The sequence below is a fragment of the Phascolarctos cinereus genome, unplaced genomic scaffold (genome assembly GCF_003287225.1).
Source record: "Phascolarctos cinereus isolate Bilbo 61053 unplaced genomic scaffold, phaCin_HiC Scaffold_4;HRSCAF=312, whole genome shotgun sequence".
Lineage (NCBI taxonomy): Eukaryota > Metazoa > Chordata > Mammalia > Diprotodontia > Phascolarctidae > Phascolarctos > Phascolarctos cinereus.
Window position 1 is genome coordinate 461,455,466 of NW_027555847.1, and position 24,621 is coordinate 461,480,086.

At 35.0% G+C, this 24,621-nt stretch overlaps 1 protein-coding gene across 1 annotated transcript in view; it reads left to right on the forward strand.

Moving 5' to 3' along the window:
* Window positions 1–24,621, forward strand: part of NCOA2 (nuclear receptor coactivator 2) — a 302,914-nt gene that overhangs the window by 168,491 nt on the left and 109,802 nt on the right. The window contains 2 exon segments of the mRNA XM_021002193.2: window positions 13,910–14,014; window positions 15,640–15,812. Of these exon segments, the coding sequence (XP_020857852.1) occupies window positions 13,929–14,014; window positions 15,640–15,812 (259 nt within the window). The 5' untranslated portion in view covers window positions 13,910–13,928.

Consider the following 24,621-nt stretch of genomic DNA (forward strand, 5'->3'; position numbering starts at 1 on the left):
GGAGTATGACTTCTAGTTACTGCCTAATACTCCACTTTTAGATCATTACACAAAAGCAAATCTAAGGGGAAAGCATATTGAGGGGAAACAAACTTTTAGGTTAAACATTTGCTTATAGTCTGAGCACATGAGGTAAGTACTGAAACCAGCTAAAAGAATTGACCAGAAAAGAAAAATGATTGTAGTTGTAGGGCATTATATCCTGTAGTCACCTTTAGACTTTACATTTGCTTTATCTGCAGGTTAAGTTTTAGTTAGTTTATTCTTGTTTTTTAAACAAATAAATGGGATCAGAGCTTTAGAGTTAAGTTGAATTTTGTTGCCCAGTATTAAAGTGTTTTTCGAATCAGAAAGGTCAGGTGTAGATTTAGGAAATATATCTGTCTCTGTGTGGTTTTATGTAAAATAAATCCCTTTTTCAAAATTTCACTACATGACTGAATTTCTGGCTTAACATGGACAATTTTAAGTCTAAATATCCATACACCCTTTGTAACAAGAAAGAAACTTAAAATGTTTCTCTGGGAAAAGTGAGAGACAATGCAGTGTTATATAAGGACAAGAATCTGGCTAAAGTTTCCTTGTAATTCTGGCAAAAATAATAAAGTTTTTGATACAACATTTTATTGCCTAAAGTAAATTTATTTCTGTAATGCAGTACAGCACTATTGGATATATTTTTTGGCAGGAAAATTTGTTTTCTGTTGTCTTATAACAGACAGAAAATGTCTAGACGTGCTACATTTCTCTCATGTCTTTATTTCACATGCATATGTCCGTTGTGTTACCTTTTTTGTTTCCCCGTGGCACTTTATTGTGTAAAACCTTATTTTCTTAAATATCAATGTTAATCTGCTACAGAAATATGTAATCCATTGCCATAACATATTTGTTTTATAAGAAAAGTCACCTTGAGGACAGGGGAAAGAAAGGTTAGGTAAAACTTAAGTATTTATTCTTGAAAATATAGTGTTATCCACAAAGGTCTTTAAATATCCAAAAGAAGTCACTATTTAAAAAGAACCTGCTGTTACATTATGCAGTCTATCAAGATTTGTGCAATAAGGAATTACATGATTTGATTCCTGAATGGTTAAATCATTTGTCGATATGAATATAACTTTTATATTCCCTTTTCTTTTTTTAAAATAATATAGATTGATCAGGCAGCATTTCCTTCCTTTTTTGTGCCAAGTTGCCTACTTGAATCTAAAATAAAGATCAACACGTTAAATTGAGCCTTCTTACTAATCAGGTGAAGAAAACTTTTGTGATCAACATAAAGTTATTTAATCATTCCAGCCAGGGCAAGTCATTAACTTGTGGGCCTTGGTTTGCTCATTTGTAAAACAAAGGAGTTGGACTAGATAACCTCTGCTCTTTTCCAGTTCTAAGTCTGTGTTTTTGTGATATTATCTTTTTCTCATCTTTTAAAAAATTCGGAACCTCACACAAAATAAGATGAGCATTTCCACATACAATATAAAATAGAAAAGAATATTGAACATGAAGCTCTAGCTCTGTATTATGAATAGCTTGCTTTTCTTATAATATCTAATAAATTCATCCTGTTATTTTCAAAACTGTCCTTGTAGGACAATTTATACAATAAGAATACTATAAAGAAAAACAGTTCTGAATGACTTAAGAATTCTGATCAGTGAAATGACGAGCTGTGTGACTCTTGAAAACTGAAGGTAGGCATGCTGCCTTCTTGCTGACAGAAAGCTGATGTGTAGATTCAGAATGCAGAATAAGACTTTGGCTGTTGGAGATGTGGTGATTTGTTCTGCTTGATTATGTGTATTTGGTACAAGGACTCCTCCTTCTTCTTTATTTTTCTGCCTTACACCTTCTCCTTTCCTTCTGTCCTTAATTTGGGGGTAGGTAGGAAGGGGAAAGAGGTTGGGATTGGGTAGCCAGAAAGGAGCAAGCATTTTTAAAATTTGCCAGATGGAAACCCAAAAAGAATCATTACGTGCAGGATGGCTTTGAAAATTAAATGTCAAATTTATTATATATTCAATCTATGCTTTATGGAGATGAATCTGCAGTTCCATTTACAATCCTCTCTTTTTTGTTTTTCTACACACATGGAAATGCCTTTTTGGTTTTTGAATTAGAATAAAAATAAATAAATTGCCCACCGAATCTGTGTTTCTTACTTATCTTTGTTCTGTTCTCTTTTATATATTTCTTTAAAAATTTTACTTTTGTTAATCCAAGCCCTACCTTCCCTTCTTCCAGTTGCAAGAAAAATAAAACCCTTCTATCAGATACGAATGGCAAGCCAAATACCTCCCTAAATTGTCCATGACTTAAATTGTTTGGCTCATTCTGTTCTTCAAGTTTATCACTTTGCAGCCAGCTGGGCATTGTGTTTCATTTACTGGCTGAGCCTTTTGAATTTGTGGTCAGTTACTGCTTTGATCAGAATTCTTAAGTCTTTAAAAGTTATTTCTTACTTTACAAGATTATTATTATTATAAATTAGATTGTGAACTCCTTGAAGGCAGGGAATGTCTTTTGCTTCTCTTTGTAACACCAGTGCTAGCACAGTCTTGCAAATAGTAGTTACTTAGTAAATGCTTATTAACTTGCTGACTAATTTATTCCCCTAGTTTTCCTCACTTAATTCTCCATCATTTCATATAAATCTTCTTAGGTGTTTGACAGTCATCTCTGTCATCTTTTTTTTTTAATAGTTTAATGTTATCAATACGTGTGTCTCCCTTTTTTTCATTTTGTTTCCATTACTTCTGTTGTGCTGCGTTCTGAAGCTTGACTTTCTTCTAGCTCCTATTTTAGGTAGGAAAGAATATACTTCTAATATTGAAATACAAAATTTTCAAGGTGGTCATTGCCAGAGTCAAAGATTAGTCTTTTAAAGGAAACTACCAAAATGTGACCCATAATAGAGATGACATGTTTGAAACAAGCATTTCATGCTTGAAATTTTTAAGTCATTATAAATACAGATAGTTCTCATGTTGAATAAATTCATATTATATAGATCCAACTCCCAGGAAGGCTGGCAACCCTGACCAAAGGTACTTCCAAATGAGACCAAATTCTCTAGGGTTTGGGATCTGGGGTGGCACAGAGCCCAAGAGGGTTCGGATCTGCAGAAGGATCTACTCATGTTAAACAAGAACTGACAGTATTTGGATAATATGACAAGGAGCTAGACTTTAAACTTCTTAAGAAAGCCAGAAGAACAATCTAGATATTTTTCTTTGCTCTTATTGGAGAACAGACTTAAATGAAAGCATTCAGTTTCTTACTCTTAAAACATAGGCACCCAATGCTTAAGTTTGTGACACAGAGCATATGTTTTTCCTCAAAAGAAAGTTTGTAAAAAACCAAGAAGAGATTATGGAGAGGAGTTACAAAAGAATTGACAAAAAAAACCCCCACAACAACCCCCCCTGCCGCCCCCAACCAGATTATCCTGTTTTCATTTCAGGAAGAACTAAATAACTTTGAGGTGAAAGAACACCTCTTACATATATACAATAAGATAGCAAGCTGTTTAAGAAACTACTTGAATGAAATGATATTTATAACTTCAAATCTCAGTGTGAGTTTGTTTGGTAGGATTATTTTATAATATGGACTGGCTACATTTCTTGAAGGATATAGATCTGCTCTTTAGTTACCTCAGGTTTTAATCGTACAGCCATAAGATGCTATCCTTATTCTTTTTTTTTTTTAAGAGTTTATCTTTTTTATTAAGAAAGCTGGAAAATGATAATATCCCAAATTATGTACGTGAAACCCCCCCATGTACAGATTTATATGTTTATAATACAAACGCTAACAGCTTGTTGCATTTAAGTGTTACATTTGGTCTGTCATTATCATATCCTTATTCTTTAACTGAATTTTGTTAGACTTACTATAAATCTGACATTTTAATACGATTTGTTTGAAAGATGACCTGATAAAAGTTAGCATAATCATCATCTTCTTTTACATGAACTCTGAATGTTTTCATTATATTTGATTATTTATGTTTTGCTACCTTCTAAAGCTTTATCTTTCCCTACTTCCTTCTTTTGAATTTGTAAGCTCTGAGCTATTATTGCAAACCATGGACCTCATGTGGTGGACTACATTGATGAATTTTTTAAAAAGTAGATGATCAAAACATCTTTGAATCACATTGAAAATTTAAACTTTATTTAACTGTTTTCTCAAGAAGGTTGGTGGCTTTCAGTCTTGTCGGAATCTCCCTGAAAAATAGATGTTTGACTTTTATCACATATACCATCTTTCACATTTTAAACCTCCTGTTCAATTTTAACTTGTAATGTTTGAAAGCAGACTAGAGGATGTAAAAGCTGAAACCATTGCTTTGTTGCTGATAATGAATGAGAACATATCAACTGAAACTTCTTTTCCAGCCTTATCCTTTCATAACTTCCTAACATCTGGTAGAAACTAGATTGCTCTCAGTGATTATAATTACCAACAAATACTGCCCAACGTTTTACTTGTATAATTTTCTCTTTCTTGTGGTTTATATTGAGTAGTTACAGAACTGAGATTTGAAAATATCAAAGAATTTTGACATTCCCATGTTAATGTTGACTATAAATTTTTTTTAAATTCATATGGGATTGTTACAAAGCAGAGCACATTTTATGTGTTTTACTTGTAAAATCTAAGTTTATACCTTATTGCTAATATGCTTATGTCTCTTTTTATAATTATAAATGTAAAATAATTTTGTACCAAATTGAACCTCCTAAGCTGATTTTTATGTATGATGTGTGATATTGATTGTTATGTATATTGTGTGATATGTAAATACATAAGCAGCTACATTTTCACTTGTCTATTTCTCCCTACTTATTCCCACTTGAAAAGAAAATGAGAAAAAACATTATTCCTCCCCAAACACATTTTCTTCCACCTAAGGCTTCTGCTAATTATTTATTCATGCAACAGTCATTTGCAATGGCTAAAGCCAGAATGATCTAGTTCCAGGGGCTCCAAAGTTGAGTGTAAAATATGTTCCACTGAAGAAAGCATTTGAACTTTTTTCCCCTAGAAAATAAGTAGAAAATTAAGTTTTACAAATATTTAGTCAACAGATCAATACTGGTGCCCTTGCTTTACAAACCATGTCAGATGGTCATGTGTCATGGACAACATACAGTGAATCCTGATGAATGGATGAGTTGTACACCTGATAGGGGTTGACCACAATGCCCTGATTTCTATATGCTCTGATGTGTGCCCAGTTAAGTGGATTTACATATTATGAAAATAACTAACCTTCAGAAGGTGAAAAAGTATATTGCAAAGAAGCTGTCGATTGAAGAAATACTAATATTTTCTTGCAAGCACAAGCGAAAAATAAGAAAATCATACACTTCATAGTTCTAGTAGGAACCCATCAACAGCCCTTCGAGGAGGTAAAAACATGACAAGAAATACACATTAAAAAAGTGAAATTAGTAGGAGTATTTTAAATAAGGCTTTAGAGCCCAATTAGTCAGTCAATTAATAAACATTTAAGCACCCATTATGTGCCATGCATATCCTCAGCACTGGGTATACAAAAAGGCAAAAAATGTGTCCTTAAGGAGCTGACAATCTAATGGATTATTGTAATGGATAGTCGCTTATTAATGATGAACCTTGCCTTAAGTATATATATTGTGCCTTGAAATAATAGCTTATAATAGTATGAAGCCCTCAAAATTATCAAAACTTTAAGAAACTAAGCCTTCGTTGATAAAAAGCAATGGATATCTCTTGTAAAAACTTATCTGCATACTTAGAGAATTAAAGTTTTGTTAGTTTTCTTAACCCATTTGTTCAAAATGCCTTCAATTAGTTAAAAGCGCAATTAGGGTTAGGGTTACCAAGAATAGCTGATGGGTTTCAGGGTAGATTAAAATGTACTGGCTGAATTTCAGCTTAAACCTGTGCATAATTGGTGGATAATATTGAAAAAATGAGTGTCATATTTTATCAAGTACAGCCAGTGATTCACTTCTATTTCTATTCATTTATTTCTGTAAGGTATCTTTTCACCTATCATGGTCATTAAAACCAGATATCAAAACAAATTCGTCTTAGAAGTAGATCTACAGAACTGTACTTTTGTTTTTTTTACAAGTGTTAAACTGAGATTTTAAAAAAGCAGTGGAGCATTTTATTCTCCCTAAAATAATATTATTGATAATTTATTGAGCAAAAGTTTTCATACCATTAATAAATGAAGTAAAGTTATTTTTAAAATATTATTTCTTTTCAGCTTGTCTTTCTAAAAATTATTTTTGATATGTTTTATAATGATCAGTGTGTATTCGTACTAGCTGATTAGATGATAAATGAATTAGTAATACTAATTGATATATTAAAATATTGAGATAGATTCACTCTTTTGCTGTTGAGCTATTTGATCAGAAAAGTTTCAAAATCACTGATCTAAGAGTACTACAGTTCCTTTAAGGGCCTTAGTGGAGTTGTTCAGGGAAAACTTTGCATAAAAGTCAGACGTCTGAATACACATTTACCCCTTTCCCCTGGCGGAGGTAGGAGAAAGTAAGAATGAGAATGAACTAGTACTTATTTCTCTAGCATCAACATAACAGCCTCTTTCTCCTCCTCCCCCCAATCTCCCATCTCTACTTGGCTGTTAATGTCCTGCTTAACTAGAAGTTATCTATATATAGTAACTGCCACTGCTTAGGGGTGAGTGTTGAGGGCTAGAGACAAGGTTAGCTCCTTTAGTCTTATGTTTGAAGACTTAGTGCTTCTCTGTTTGGGAAGCATCTTGGTGTGTTTGGGACACACAGCTATACAGTTGCCTGATAGCTTTAAATGCCACCTAACTAAAAACATCAAGTTTGCAAATAACTACACGCCGCCCTGTTTAAAAACATATTTATTATGTCTCTGATTATTTAAAATATACTAGAAAAAAGGTATTTACAAAAGTTCTGTCAACATGGAATGATTGTGGGGATGTGTGTGGTAAACAGGAAGAAAAAAATAGCAATAAAATATGCTTGTGGACCTGCAGTTGTAGATTTCTAGGAAATGTGTGTTTTAGGTACCATTACATTAAGATGAAAAAAAAACAGCTTGGCATTTATCAGTCTTGAGTAGGTGCAAATTAAATACAAACAATCTGTTCAGTTAGATCACTATACTTAGATCTAAAGATGCTGCTTCCTATCTTATGCCGTTTATCCCCATTTATTCCTTTTGAGGAAATATGTCAGTGATACCAGATACAGAAAGATATAATTATCATGATGGTACATTTTTTTAAAGTAACAATGACAAAAACCCAGTCACTTTTCTTAGATTATGGAGAAAGCATCTGACTCCATCATTTTAATAAGATAGTACTTGAGAAATTTTCTGTAGGGATGGTTCCTTATCTTTTTGGACCCATTGGAGTATGAAAGAGGGGATTATATCATCTTCTAAAGGTATCGACTCCATGCTGGATCTTCAGCAGTCAGGGTAGAACTGAACAGCTTGGATCAGGATAGTACTTTAGCCACATAAATAGACTTAAGTTTGTTGAATTGAGTAAGTAAAACAATCTCCCATTTTTCTGAAATCTTAGATTGGTCTCCACAATATACAACACGTCCTTTAGAGAAATGGCTTATTCCGAAATGTCTGATTTTTTTGGTCATGCCTTTTCTTTTTTCTTGAATGCCCCCTTCACCCTCTGCCATGTTCAAGACATTGTATCAGTAAGTCATTAAGGTTCTACTAAGTACCTCCAATGTGCCAAGCCATGTAGGTATCGGGGCAAAAAATTAGAAATGAAACAACTCTGACTTCATTTCACTTTACTGAGAAGAAATAGTGTATTATGCATTTAAGAATACATAAAATGTATAATATAAAGAACATGATGCAAAAAATAAAAGGCACTTGCATGAAAGGCAATAAAACTATTGGATCAGAAAGGACTTTGTATAGGAGGTGGCCCTAGAGCAGGAGTAGAGAACCTTCAGCTTAGAGGCCAAAGGTTCCCCACCCCTGTCCTAGAGCTAAGATTGGGGGAGAGGGATGGAGGGATCTAAGAAGCAGCAATAATGAGGCACGGGGGGTAACCTGTACAAAGGGACTGAGATGGGAAATGGGGTGTCATATGTGAGGAGCAACAGGAGAGCAATTTTGTCTGGAGCCTAGAGAGGGTAAAAGGAAGTCACATGTAAGTCTGAAAAATTTGCTTAGAACCAAATTGTGAAGGACTTTTAAGAACCGAAGACTTTATGTTTAATCCTAGAGTTCATAGATTGTAGGAACTTCTTAACCATGAGAAGTTTATATTCGGTTCTAGAGTTCATAGGAAGCCAGAAGCAAGACTGGAAACAACCACTGCATACACACCCCTTCTAATTCTTTTGGACAGTAAGACTGCCCCTGTTATCCACTACCCTTCATTGTCTGATCATACCATTAATGATCTTTTCCACTTCTTAACTCAGTATTTTGGTTAATAAATAACAGCTGACAATTCTTAGATTAAAAAAGAAATTTACACTTTAACATTTATCCCTGTGAAGGAGGCAGACTAGGTATTATAGCAAAATTAATGGGTTTGTTCAAGGTTGTACCTATAATAGAAGGCAGAGTGAGCATTTGAATCCAGGTCTTCTGACTCCCACATGTGTTACATTTAGAGGTGGGGACCCTGCAGCCTCGAGGCCACATGTGGCCCTCTAGGTCCTCAAGTGCAGCTCTTTGACTGAATCTAGACTTGGGGTTTGTTATGTGAGGTTTGGATTCAGTCAGAGGGCCACACTGAGGACCTAGAGGGTCACATGTGGCCTCAAGGCTGCATGGTCCCCACCTCTGCGCTAGACCATGATGATATAGTAACAGATTGGCAAATCCAATGCGATCCTCAAATAACACTTACACAAAAGCTGTAGCAGCACTGGCTATTACTGTTAGCATTAACTTGAACAGTTTTACAATTCTGCCTATATCGCTTGTGTCATCTCTCCTAGATTTTCAGCATCTTCAGTTTCAAAAACCTATGGAAACCAAGTCTGTCTATTTGTTTTCTGCTGTCCTTGTGTTTTCATATATTGGTTATCTCTTCATCTTCCATGTGTTGAATTATCATCACCCTGAAGAAGACATCCAGATCTTTACCCCATAGTCTTTCTCCTTACTTCTCATTGTGCATCATTAGCTACCTTTTAAACTAGATATGCTGGAGTCATTTTAAACTTGGCATGTCCAGCACACAAACTTCCCACTTACTGTCAAGGATATCTTCTCCTCTCCCCCCCTCCCCCCAGTTACCCTGATTTCCAGCCTTGTTGCCATAGCTCTCAGTCACACCATCTTTCATCAGTTACCCAAATCTTAGTGTTTCAACCTTCGCAGTATCTCTAGCATATATTTCTTCTCAGCACATACAACCATCACCCTAATTTAGGCCCTTCATCACATCTTTCTCAGACTCTTGTAGTAGCTTCCTAATTGATCCTCCCACAGCTGCTAAAGTGATTCTTCTACAGTGCAAGTCAGATTATATCATCTTCCTCACAGCCAGTAACCTCTACTAGCTTCCTATTGCTTCTAGGATCTAATATAAAACTCCTGTTTTTGGCATTTAAAGTCCATCTCTTAGCCCTTTCCTTGCTTTCCAGTCTTGTTACACATTATTCCTGTCGTGCTTTCTAAAACGTAGTCATACTCACCCAGTTGCTGACACAGTGCTTCAGCCTTTGCCCCCATGTTTGGAATATTCTTTCTCTTCACCTCTGGCACCTGAAATCCGTGGTTGTCTTCAAAATTTAGCTCAAATGCCTTCTACAGGAGACCTTTCCTGGTACCCTGAACTACTAGTGTCTTCCCTTTTATACTCTGTCTCTTGTAAACATACAGATTAATGTTTATGTCACAGCACCTGTAAAAAGTAAGTTCCTTGAGGGTCATGTCTATTTTTGCCTTTTCTTTGTATCCTCAGCTTTTTACATATCATCTGACATAAGCATTTTAAAAATGCTTCTTTTCTTGGTTGATTTCTGTTCTCTAACAAACTTTACCTATTGCTGTCAGATAAGAACTTGGACTTGGTGACAGTGTTACCCCATACTTCCAACACATCACTACCGTATCATGACTGTGTCCTTCCATTTGGCCTCTTGAACTGAATGTATAATTGTTTCTACTTTTCTTAAATGATAATGTTTATTCTACTTGTACGTGGCCCTTTTTAAAAAATCTGGATTTGAGTGACAGCTGAGGCAACGCAGCAGTATTTGTACATCTAGAACCATGCCAAATGAAGCAGTATGCCTTTTTACTCATTCAGGCAAATGACAGCTGATGGACTCTTAAGGATATTTTGAGGCTTGTATTTGTATTATGGAGATATGTCATCTGTTAATTTATTTAAAAATATAAAATAAACATAACACAAAATTTATAAAAATTAAAGAGCTTCTTAATGTATTACTTATCTTTAGTAATAACTAGTTTTTATATAGCACTTTAAGGTTTGCAAAGTGGTTTACAGATATCTTATTTTATCCTCACAGCAGTGAGGATATTGTGAGTTATATTGTTAGGTGCTGTTATTATCCACATTTTACAGATAAGGAAACCAAGAAAGAAAGAGGTCACAGGGTCACACAGCTAAGTGTCTGAGGCAGGTTTTGAACTTGAGTTTTCTTGACCCTGTACTCCATCTACTGAGCCTGTACTCCATCTACTGAGCCTCACACCTACCATCTTTCTAAGTATTTTATAGGTGCTAAAATTTTGCAGGCTACAATATGTTGTGCAGTTTCCATTATTTCATATACAATCTGTATCACTTAAGTGCAATCTCCTTAAGGATAACTATTCAGTAATTTATAGTGTCACTGACCTGATCATGAATTATCCTCATAAATCCTGTTTCTTCTATTAACATATATGTGTGACTCAACTGTTTGTTCATTGCCTCTTAGATGTAATTTTATTGGTTGAGTTCATATGGATGTCACCTATGGAGTGCCTTCTACCCTTGGATCTTAGTCATTTAATTGGCTTTCAGAAGAAATAAACCATTTTTTGGTACATTAGATAAATCAGTGGCACATACTTGTCAGCTTTTACAGTTACTTTGTGAATGAAAGTTTCTTCCAAAAATATTTCTGTAAATTTTTAATTTGTTTATCTTGTGTTCCAAGAATATCTTATTAATCTTCCTTCTCTCCTTTGGCAAACAAAATCTTGCTACAGGAGTTTTGTTTTTCTTTTCTCTTGGTTGGGTTGGGAGGGAGAGAAAACACATTTATGTTCATTGAAAAAATAAAATTTTAGAACAATTTAAAAATTTTCCGTTTAAAAGACTTAATTGTGTAGGTATCATTTACACCAAAATGTCTTTTTTCCTGTTGTGAATTCAGAAAACCAGTGAATATCTTAAAATATTCACCTTCGGATTTCACCTTGGTAACTTTATGTTACCAAGGTATTTCTGATTTGTAAATTCTGCCTTCACCAACTGGTTGAATTTGATATACAGATTCAAGTTGAAAACATTTAGTCCTGGGGCAGCTAGGTGGCTCAATGGATAGAGCACCAGCTCTGGAGTCAGGAGGACCTGAGTTCAAATGTGACCTCAGACACATAACGCTTACTAGCTGTTGTGACTCTGGGCAAGTCACTTAACCCCAATTGCCTCACTAAAAATAAAAACAAAATAAACAAGTTTAGTCCCTATTCTTCCTTGGTATACATTGAGAATTTTTCAGTTCCAGTAACATTTTGATACTGTTGAAAAAACTTTCAAAGGGATGAAGTAACTATTTAATGTACTTTTCATTTGGAACCATATAACTTGATCGTATATGTATATCAAGTGATTAATAAGACATTTGGTTACATTTAACTTCCACTTTGACTTGAAAGTCATATTAAAATTTTTTTCAGGAGTGATATTGATAATGGATTTTGTGCTATGTAGAGCTTTAGTGGGCTCAAGCTGTCTCCTTGGAAAAAGCTAAATTTTTCATAACTTTTTCCTAATCTTATTGGTTTTGTGCCAGGTTTTAATTGTATCATAATTTTCGTTATGGACATCAAATTGTCTAGTGTCCTCACAGTGCTTCTGTCTATTTTATATATTTGCAGTATCTTACTGAATACTAAGTATAGAACTTACTCAAAAGTATTTCAGTAGTCAATAATGATAATGTAAATATTAGTGTTTTTAGGTATTTTGTTCAATAATTACTGAATTGGTGAATTATGTGTTATACCCCTGATGACTTTTTGGCATGACTTTTTTGTACCCTGCCAATTAACTGTGTGTGTGGAGGTTGTTTTAGGGAGGAGCCATATAGGTTATGAATTCTTTGTATAAAGAATATATATTTAGGATGGGTACTATCATTCTCATCTTTTGATAAAAATGTAATTAGATTTGTCTTTAGATAAAAATTGTGACAAAATAAGCTAATGTTTGTATAGTGTTTTACAATTTTCAAAGCACTTTCACATTTTATTTTCTAATTTGTTTCAACAATCTGTGAGGTTGTCAGGACAATTTATCTACATTTTGTAGATATGAATAATATGACTTAGAAATTTAAAGCACTCAGCTCATATCATTCAGATAGTGTCAGAGCCAGAATTAATACCCAAGCCTCATGATTCCTACTCTTATGTACTATGGAATTTTTTAAAAAAATTTTAAGATTCTCTTAGTCTGCAATGGTATTCTCTTTTTTTCTTGTGTTTTTTGAAAGTGAGTTCTGAATAGATCTTTAAACTTTTGCTGTTCAGTTGTTTTTCAATTGTGTCCACATTTTGTGATCCCATTTAGAATGTTCTTGGCAGAGATGCTGGAGTGGTTTGCCATTTCCTTCTCTAGCTCATTTTTGCAGATGAGGAAACTGAGGCAGAAGGGATTAAGTGACTTCCCTAGGGTTACATAGCTAGTAAGTGTTAGAAGCCAGATGTGAACACGGGAAGATGAGTCTTCTGACTCCAAGCCCAGTACTCTGTCTATTGTGCCACCTAGCAGCCTGGATGTTTAGATACTGATAATTAAAATGAATGTCAACACACTGGTTCTACCTGTTGTCTTGTATCTCCTCATTTTTCTGGTTTGAAATTACCTCTAATCAGCAGTTTATTTTCCCAAGGAAAAACAAAGAAGTCCATCTCTGGAATTTGGGATTGTTAGATTGATTGAGCATTGGTGAAAAGTCCTAAAGCCAACTCAGAGAAGGAATAAAGTCCCCACAGAAAGTTGGGTACGATATGTGGCAGTGGGAAACTGTCTTTGAATGCAGGGGATGGAGGAAATGTGACACTGCCATAGAGGGTAGTACAAAATAAAGGGTGGGAGAGGTCAGAGAAAAATCATAACTACTGGGACAGGAGAAAACTTTTGTAGATTTGTCTGGGAGAGGCAACAAAGGAAAAGGGTTTAATATCTGTCTGACTAAAAGCTTTTGGAATAATTGAACTTAGTTGTTCAGCTCTCCCTACATATACCATATCTGTCATGGAGAACTTCTGCAGAGGTCAGCCTTCATATTGGCTGAACCAGAACAGAGATTGGGAGGAGCCTGTTTACAACACCCTGTGAGTTTCCACATTAGTGTCAAAATTACTCCTGAAACTAGGACAATTGTGGTGACTCTGTTAATCAGGAGGATGTAGTTCCATATGTTGCTGGAATGCAGCTTGCTTTGAGAGGTTTTATACCAACAAAAGCAAATTTTTTTGTATCTTAACTTTTTCATTGCCTATTAGTTTATTCTTCAGATGTGAGCCCTAAATGTCAGTTGGAGGTATATGGGCTTATTAATCAACTTAGTGATTTATAATCGATCTCTGATACAAAATCAAGAACATGCTATTGTTCTGATACATTATCATTTCCTGCTGTTTTTCTTTATTGTAGTTGCTGATATGTGTTCAAGATGAGTGGGATGGGAGAAAATACCTCTGACCCATCTAGGGCAGAGACAAGAAAGCGCAAGGAATGTCCTGATCAGCTTGGACCCAGGTTTGATTCATTCCAAGGAAAAAAATTATATTATTGGGAAGTCACATAACCTTGATGATTTTTCAGGTCCCTGCCACTGTGTGATTCTAGAACTTCCGGTGAAGACTTCACTTCAAATATAAATATACCATTTAATTTGCTTATTAATAATCCTTTAAGCAAAACATGCATAAATTTCATATCCTGGATATGCAAGAAGTTGCAGGGTTTTTGTGTGTGTGTGTGTGTGTGTGTGTGTGTGTGTGTGTGTGTAAAATCAGGAGAGCTGAGTTTATTTCTTCTGAATCTTCCTGTCTAGTAACTCCTAAAACTATTTGAACTGGTAGTCCTTGGTTTTTACATTTTTTTTTCTTCTATAGTAACAGAATGTCAAGAGGTTCATATCATATAACAAAAGGAATTATATCATTAATGTTGGGATTGGAATACACACACACATAATTCAGTTTTGAGTGAAAAAAGTTAGAAAGTACATAGTTCCTCTACTTGGAGTGGAATAAAAAGAAAAAACAAGTAACTTTTTCAGTGAATATTACTAATATTATAAAATTAGTCCCCAGTTAGGCATAGAGAACATGATAAACTTCTACTAGCCCAAGTCTTTGCTTTATGGAAAATGTGCCCTCCCTTTAGGTTGGGCTTGATTAATTCATCTATTCCTTTTTAGCCCCACCCTTCAATTCTAATCTGATGCCTTTTCACTTCCTAGTTGTCCAAAATTTCCTAATTGTTCAACCATACCTAATACTAGAAGGCCAAGAAAAAGAAGCAGCGTAGTATAGTAGAAAGAAAACTAGAAGTCTAAAAACTCCAGTGTTGGTCCTGCCTCTCTCAAACATACTTTGGGTGTGTTAATTTTGGGAGCTTCAGTTTTTTGTCACCTGAAAAATTAGATGTTTGGTCTCAATTCTCAAATGTTTACCAGCTTAAATATGAAACCATAAAAATAAACTTAATATAGACTTGATTATTTCATTGTTTTAGATGATCAGGTTTAGAAGGTCCATATTACACATAAAGATGTTTTTATTATAATCTCAAACAGAATAAGCATTTTATGTATTTTGATTTGCTTGCCACTTAGGGATTGATAACTCCATTGTGCTTTAGAAAGAAGTTTTATTTAATAAAGCAGTTACCAAGAGAAAATTTTGAGTTTTCCACCTTGCCCAATAGACTTGAGAAATTTCAACTATAATTTATATTAAGTCCTAAACATCTAAAAGATTGATGTTCTTTGTTTATGTTTTGCATGTCATTTGGCTCGGACAATTAACAACCATTTAGGTTCAGTTTCACTTTTATTTTTAGCTATGTTCATTGTCCTGTAGTTTTCATCCGCTTGTCCTCAAAGTCTTTCTGGTTATTTAGCACTCCAAGGCAGTGTGTAAAAATTACATTTTTTTTCCCCATTCTATTTCCTTCTATTATATTAGCTTAGCAGTTTCTCCCTTCTCTCCTCCCACTCCCAAATAAATTTTTCTACAGAAGTTCAGATTTTAAGTTTATTTACATGCGTGTGTGTGTGAGTGTACAAGCAATTTGTAATAAGGTATCTTTAAATTTTTTTGTATATAAAGTATCAGTTGTGATATGTTTGAAGTCAATGTTCATTTCCATTTTAGCCCTAAAAGGAGCACAGAAAAACGCAACCGTGAGCAGGAAAATAAGTATATTGAAGAGCTTGCTGAGCTGATTTTTGCAAACTTCAATGATATTGACAATTTTAACTTTAAACCTGACAAATGTGCAATCTTAAAAGAAACTGTGAAGCAAATTCGTCAGATTAAAGAACAAGGTAAGAGTTTTAGTTGATTATTTTGGAGAGTTTTATTTCTGTTTGGTCTGAGTCTGATGGACACTTGAGACTCCCCTCTATCCTTCTTTTATGTTTAAATTATTGATGAAATAATGTTGACATGGTACAGGATAAAATGTAAGTATCATTTGCAGGAGTTTATGGATACACTATACAAAATTCATCCATTATCATAGGTTCGGATGCAAGTAACTTCCATAATTTGTTGGGGAGAAGCCAGTTTGATGGAAACCAGAATTGTAGAACATGAAATAGCTCCTGTTTCAACTAGTCAGCGCATTTGATTTAAGTCTTTGAACCTCAACTATCGGTGTTACTTAGGTTAAAACTTCATATCCTAGATGACAGCAGATTTGAAAGACCCTAATCTCTAGCCAGAATTCTTTTGTGAAGTTTAGACATAGTACATGACAGCTTTCTTCCTGTCTTTTTTTTTTTTTTTGGTCTGAGACCAGTTTTCTGTCTGTTTTCCTTTGATATTTTTGCCTATGGAAAAAAATAAAGAAGTAATATTTTTTAAAAATACTTTTGACTTTGTAGTGCCAAAAAATCTTCATTGGGCAGGCATGAACAATGTCTCACTGCTTGGGGCTAATACATGCTCATGAAGTATGTGTGTACTGTTTTACTTCAGGGCTAGAAAGATTATTATCTTCTTGTAATCTGTTTTTGAAGGCATCTTCTTAGATTCCATACCCTTTCATCTAAAACCTTTCATATAATATTCAGGAGTAAATCCTTTAGAAAGATAATATTCCTTTTTGCATGTTAGTTATATTAGTTTGAAACCCTTACTTGACCCATCAACTCCCAAATTTCTATCTCTTTGCCAGTATCATCATCACTACATAATTTTCCATTTATAGGTGTGTACTTTTCTTCTAGATTCTGGTTAGAGCAAGTGACCAAGTGTAGGAAAATAGAAATCTAAAGCTAGCATGAAACTGAGAGGATATCTAGTCCCCAGCCTTCTTGTTTTCTGAAGCTGGGGTCCACAAAAAATTAAGTAAAGCCATATAGGGGCGGAGCTTGAACTAGAAATAAGTATCCTGACTGTTTACTTTATCACTGGGAATATGTGAATGTATCACTTAAGTACCGAGGACAGCAGATTCTAATGTCAACCTGCCCTCAAATTAATAGCTTCTCATTTCCTGGTTTCCTTATCAAAAGTATATAGTAGTTTTAAACTAAGTGCTTCTTTTGCCTCTTCCTGTGGGATCCCTCTCCTCCCACACCAGATTTTAAAATGTCTGTATGAGACTCTAAACTCACACATTCCCAGAATGTCTTTGCAAAAGTTTAATTGTACTTCCTCAGTTTCTCTGCATGGAATTCTTAGAGAGTGGGGCTTAGCTCATAGGGCTAATATGAGATTTTATTGGTTGAAGTTCATAATGCTTTGAAGATGAAAAGGGCCAGGAGACTATGTTTTGGTTATAACTATGATTCATTCAAGTGAAGAAACCATTAAGTTTGCTTAGGTTTCTTAAAGTCTGAAAGCGATTATTTTCTACATACTGTATGTGCCAAATAGGGAATCTTACATTTTAAAACAGTCATAAGTATTTTCCACTGCCTTGTACCTACAAGAAAGTTTTGCAGAACAGTGTTGATTCCTCTTCAAAACAAAAGACGTGTTAAGATCTGTTGTCTGGGATTTTGCCATAACTTCACTATGTTTTTAAGCAAAAAAGTTGCACACTGCAACCACCCAAGAAGCTGTAATAATAAATAACTTATGTCATTTCTTATTGTTCTAATAATATTCCTACTAATTTTAAAAGTAAATTGTAATTAGAAATAAACTTGAAGATACAATAAAGGTAGAAATTGAAGATAGAAATAAACCTGAAAAAGTTGAAAGGCCCAAATTAAATTCATTTTCAAACCATTTTAGACCTTTATCCCGTGTTTTATAAAATGCTTCTTAAACAGTTAGAAGGGTAGCCCATTAAGCAGACTTGAAGGTCATCAGCCAGTGGAGTCTCAACAGTTGGCAAGTGAAAAGAGCATTTTGATATCTTCCAAGAAGGAAATTATCATGAACAAATGAAGTTCAAATTTTCATCATTCCTGAGTAGGAGTGACAACATTTGTATAATGAACAGCATCCAACAAGAATGCCCACTTGATTTTATCTCCCTATATGAAAATAATTCACATGTTTATGGCATTTGAAAATTTTCTTATTTCCCATACAGTAGCACTGTGAAGTTGGTAGTGTCATTATTTTCATTTTTTACTTATGAGGAAACTCAGAAATAACTGTATTAGGAATTTTCCAGTAAGAACTGGAGCTCAAAACTCAGTTCTTCTGACTCCCAGATCATCCCTTTTTCTAATGTACTCCACATAAAACTGACAGCCAAAAAAGGTAAAGAAGGACCGCGCAAATCAGTTTAGAAACTCAGAAATGCATTAAGTATACACATAGTATTGTGTAATATCAGCATATTTTATCTTTTCATACCATAATAATTCAGACTTCTTCTCTGGCATGAAGGGATTTTCTGGATGCCCCTAACCCCCATGATGTGAAAGGGACGACTATATAAAGAAAAAAAGCAATTTGATTTCAAATAGAAATCTGTTCAGAGACTGTATTCAGCAAATTGTCATTAGCTAGAATCTCCATGAAGTTTTAATACCATATGATGAGGGGCAGAAGGAAAAGTTTATGACAGCTTCTAACGAAAAATAAAATTGAAATGAGAAGGAATGAAAATTCTTTTAGGAAAAGGTAAAGGAAGTGATAGATTTCTATCTACCCCTATGTCACTGCTTTATATTAAGTAATGCCACTTTTGTTTCACAGAAGTTGGAATACCTTTTGTTGATTTTAAGAATTATTAAAAGCTTTTTACTACTTCATTTACCACCACATTTATATTATTTATTTAACAGCAAAATGTATGCATTAGCTTGGAGAGAATTGGTTAAACACTTGGAATGCTGTAGAGAAAAATGTGGTTTGCCTCGTAAATAGCCATAAAGCTACTAGTAAGCATATTTTAGAGAAATGTTCTCTTTTGGAACAAGCTAGAGAAAGTAGAGTCTTTGGTTTCTTTATATGATGTAAGTGGATTATTTTCTTTTTATGTTATTGGTTCTAGTAAATTTTGATCTGTGGTAATATGCCAGAATTCTAGTTTGATTCACATGATGCAGGATCTCTTGTCTTTTTAGAACATTGTATCAAAACCATTACTAGATAAATACTTATTTTGTTTTTATTTTTTTCTACTATGATATGTTTTCCAAAGAATCAAAATCAGTTTGACAAGTAGCATTTGTGAACGTCCCAAAAAGTAATTGACTATGCTAATGCTTAGGCCATGTATATGAGTTCCATTGTAATCTCTGTATAGCCAGTGCCTTGCACAGGTAATAAATACTTATTATTTGCTTGATTGTGAGAGAGAGAGAGAGAAGAGAGAGAGAGAGAGAGAGAGAGAGTGTGTGTGTGTGTGTGTATGTGTAGAAGATAGGAATAGCTGCAGAATTGATTCTTAATCAGTAACACAAGTTATGAACATGAAGTGACAAGGCTGAAATAAAATTTCCTTTGTGGAAATTTATATTTGTGGAGACAACTTTCCTTATATTTGCTGTAATCAAATGCTATTGTTTCCTTTGTCTTGTGTTTATGTAAAGTAGCAATAGGTAATTTGGTAGGAATCACTAGAATGGAAATGTAACCTAACTGGGTAGAACCCAAGAAGAGTTAAATGAATTTTTTTTTCAAAAGTGCTTTGCAGAACTTTTTGCTTCACTCTTTTTTTTCAAGTATTTAAAACTCTTTGGAATATAATCATATTGAAGAATTTTTAACAGGTCATTTTAACAGCAAACCTTCTATTGTAGTCTGGTTTGCTCCAGGCAATAATAGTTTCAGCCCTCTTCTGCCCAGGCTCCCCACTACTATTTCGGCATTCTCGTGGAATGTGGAATGGATTTGTTCCATGAAGTAGCAAAATATGAAGCTGGCTGTCAGTGGAGAATAGTTTCCAATATCTCGAAGCTTAATACTTACATATTATTAATGTTGAATTTTTAAAAACTAATTTTTAAACATATAATTTTGTACTTGAAACAATTTTTACACATTTGTGCTAACATTTAGGTAACTAGAATGGCAGTTTAAAATTTTTCTATGCCATTACTATTAAAGAATAATTGTTTTTTTAAGTTATGTGGAAAAACATTCGTAAATGATAAAATGGAGGTCACCAGCTCTCCTATGAGGATATTACATCTAAAATACCAAACTGAAAAAAAGGATTTTTTTTTCTAGTTTTAATGGTGTCACTATAAATAAAATCTTTTAGAAGGACCTAAAATTTAAAGTTGAATAGTCGTTGTAAGTAGTATCACTGTCTTAAATAAACCACTTCAGAAAATGTAGTACTCTAGAAAAAACATTCTTATTGAATGAACAATCATTGTTAATAAAATAAGTACTTCATTTTTAGGATCATAAGATTATATATTTACAATTAAAGTCATCTAGTCCAGGCCTCATTTTACTGATAAAAACAAAACAAAACTGATGCTCCAAGAAGTTACATGACTTGCCCAATATCATATAAATTCAAATATTGATTATGTACCTACCATATACCAGATGGTAGTAGTCTTAGCTTCAAAGGGAATTCCAGATGTAGCAGTCATCCTATTCAAATGCAGAGGTGGAACATGAAGAACTGTAGGGAGTCTGTTTTTTTTTTTCCTGTATTGCAGAGTATGTGAAAAAAAACAATAATGTATATTAAACTTGGACTGGTAACCTGGAGCCAGATTTTAAAGGGCTACAGAGTATGTAATTTGTATTTTATCATAGAGGCGATGAAAGAGACATTGGAAGTTTTTGAGCCGGAGCATATGATGATCAGACCTATACTCTAGTATTATCAATTTGGCATCAATGTGGAGAATTTATTGTCCCCAAGAAGCCCATAAAAGGCCCATCTTTAATAAAGCCCCTAATTACCTCTTGCAACAGCTTCCCAATTAGTGTCCTTGCCTGAGTTTCTTACCACTCCACTCCATCCTAAATATTGCTGCCAAAGTAATTTTCTTTAAGAGTAGCTTTGACCATGTGACTCTACTACTCAGCTAACTCTGGTGGCTTCCTCTTGCCTCTAGGATAAAATATATATTTTTCTGTTTAGCTTGTAAAGTTCTTAATAATCAAGATCCAGTCATTTTCCAGCCTCATTGGACATCACTGCCACTCTTCTTCTGTGATCCATGCCAACCGGTCTTTTCTCTGTTCCTCACATGATATACTCCATGCCCTGTCTCTGTGCCTTTGTACTGAACACCTACTCCTGACCTTCCATCTCCTCCCCAATCTCCCTGCCCTATGCATTTCCTGTGCCTCATAAGAGTCCTTCACTTCCTTTAAGATGGAGGTCATACACCATCTTTTACATGATGCATTTCCTTATTCCTGCCCCCCCCATTTGCTAGTGCCCACCTAACCTTCCAAGCTACTTTGTATGTATTTACTGTTTAATTTTACATAAGCTTTATATATTTTTCTCTGAACTTGTCTCTCCAATGAGAATGTAAACTCCTTGGGAATAAAGATTGTTTCATTCTTTGTACTTGTATCCCTAGTGCCTGGTTCAGTGTCTGGCACATAGTAAGCACTTCATACTTATTGATTGAGGAAGTATTTATTAAGCACCTACCATGTGGCAGGCAGCGTGATAAATACTGGGATCACAAAGGACAAAATGAACCTTTTCCCCTTCCCTTTATAGAACTCACATTCTACTGGGGAGAAACATCATGTACACAAACATATGACTCTGAAAAAATTTGTTACGAGAGCACTAACAGCAGAGGTCAGGGAAGGCTTTTTTGTGGCAGGTAGCACTTAAGCTACGTTTAAAGATTCTGTGATTTTCTTGGTGTGGGTACCCCTTCACATGTTTTGTAATCCTTCTCTATATACAAGCCATGAGCCTTTAGAACTTTATGATCTGTCTTGGCCATTTATTCCCTTTATTATAATCCTGTCCTTTGTTTTACTCATCTGTATGACTGTATGATGTCGAAGTCCAGAATACCTTTGAAATGTTAGTTTATATTTTTTGCCATGAAAATAAGTGCTAGCTCCCATATCTAAGGGTTTAAGTTGATGAGTGTCCAGATATTTACTATAACATGTATTTCCTTTTGTTTTGTTTTATTTTTTAAAACTAAATTTTATTGATATCTTGTTTTCATGATCAACATTTTCTGCTTTAACCCCTTCCTCCTTTCCCCCTTCACCCCACTGGCCATCCCTTAAAATAGGGGGGGAAAATTAGGTTAGCACAACCAGCCAACATACATACCGCAGTGCTTAACTCTGCAAAAAAAAGTAGGGAGTGATGTCTTCTATCTCTTCTTTAGGGCCAAACCTATTATAATTTGCTGGATTTGTTTTCTGTTGTTTTGTTGTTGATATTTTTTCTTGAAAAGAAATTATGAAAGAGATTGAATGGTTGATTCTTTGTATTAGTGGGGAGCAGTAGCTCTTTCTTTGACCCTGCCTATCAGGTTGTCCAATGGTTATGCAATTATCTCTCCCTGACTTTTTTCCAGATCTGTTGTTTTTGAAAGGAAATACATTACACTTGCTTCTGGTTTTTTTTTCAGTCTTTTAAAAATCATTTCTTGTCATTTTATGGAGTCATTAAATTCCATTTTAATTTTCAGTCTATTGGTTCAGTAAAGTTTTTTAACTCTTAGATAATTAACTTTCCATTTGTTTCTTCCAGAACATTCATTTCCAGATTTCCCCCCAGTGCTTGCACTTCTCTTACATTTGTTTCCTTCTAGTGTTATTTCAATTATAAAATCGGTTTTAGCTCTTTTTTAAAGAGCTAAGCTTTTGCTTCACCTCTTTCAGGTATTTTATTTGAGCTTATGCCCCCAAGCTGTGCTTTCCCTTGCAGTTTTGAATGTAGCTTTTAGATCCAGTTTGGACTTAGAGCTGCACAACTGCTGCTTGTTTCTGTACTTTCTCCTTACTTAGGGTAATAGGAACTTCACCTGTTCCTTCCTCTTGGATGGCCAGCTCTAGGCAGAGAGGTCCCTTCCTCATCCCTCACAGAATCTCTCACATCATATTTGATAGTCAACAACAAGGTTGCTGGTTGGCCTGGGTTCCTGCCCCCTGCAGAAGGTTAGGTCCTTCCATGCTTCATCTGCGGCTTCTTTTTGCCTTGTGGAACAGCCACAGCCCAGCCCTTATGCAGTCCCTGTACTGCAATGCTCTGCACTGCAATTCCTGACTAGACTGCCCTGTCCTCCTCCCTCCCTTAAGATCTGTACCCCATAAGTCTCTGTCTACCTATGCCAACCTGGATGGGAAAAAATGGCTCATTGTGATTTTTTCCACCTTGGATTTTCTAATCACAGCTCTGTCTGATACATTTTCTAGAGCTTTGTGGAGTCATTGTTGGGGAAGACCCAGATGGTCTGTTGTGTCGTTTTTCAGTTGTGTTCAACTCTTTGTGACCCTATTTGGGGTTTTCTTGGCAGAGATATTGAGTGGTTCACCATTTCCTTCTCCAGCTCATTTTATAGATGAGGAACTGAGGCAAACAGAGTTAAGTGATTTGCTCAGGGTCACACAGCTAGGAATGTCTGAGGCCCGGTTTGAATTCAGGAAGATGTGTCTTCTTGACTCCAGGTTTGGCACCCCTAGGTGCCCTTAGATGGTCTTCATGATTTTATTTTCATCTCATGTCTGCTTTTCTCTGCCTATCTTCTTTTGAAGGTGCTAATGTCAAAAGTTAAAAGGCAGAAAAATAAGGGAAGAAAAGACATATCTGACAACTATTCATAATGTCATCCAGTCTCCTGATGAAATTTTCTTCTCCTAATATTTCATTAGGAATGTTTATATTTATATTTTCAGACTTGTCCCATATTAAAGCGTTTCATGCCTGGAGTTGTAATATTCTAGTTTTTTAATTCATTTGTAAAGGGGCATGCATCATCCAAGCTTGGGGGAAAAAAGTGTAGGGCGAAGCAGCAGAGTTCTCTCTTTTTAGTCACAGGCAGAAATGAGCATTTGGGCCTGAACTATTCACATGAGTACCACCTCCCCTGCTGCCCTCTGCCCCTTTTTTGTCTTCAGTGGTATATACAAAAATTACAAGAATCTTGCCTCTGGATGAATTTGACTGACAACAGGAATCTTTCAAGTTTTATTTTATCTCAGATCTACATTGGAACGAAAAGGTCTGGTACGAATGGGTCTATGATGCAAATAGAAGCTAAAGCTTGTTTTACTGTTGAAAACCTGAAACTAGAATACTTATTTGTCACTAAACATGACAAAAGTCACATAGACTTTTGAGATGCCAGGAAGGCATCGGGGAGAGAAGTAGTGGTAAAGATGTTTGGCAAAAAGTTGGGAATTAGAGTCAAGAAACAGATTAGGAATGTGAAGAAATAAAGATCATTTTCAGCTGTCAGAAATGAGGAAAGGATTTGTGGAGGTATTGTTTGTGTTGAAATAGGATGGATAGAAGAGGCAGCTGAATGGCTCAGTGGATAGAGCTTTGGGACTGGAATCAAGGAGACCTGAGTTTAAATCCAGCCTCAAACTTTTATTAGCTGTGGGACCCTCGGCAAGTTGTTTAACTGCGGTTTGCCGTAATCCACTGGCAAATTAAATGGCAAACCACTGTGGTATCTTTGCCAAGAAAACCTCATGGGCAGCGTGGTCCCCAGAGTCATACAGACTGAATGGACACGACTGAACAACAACAAGTGATGG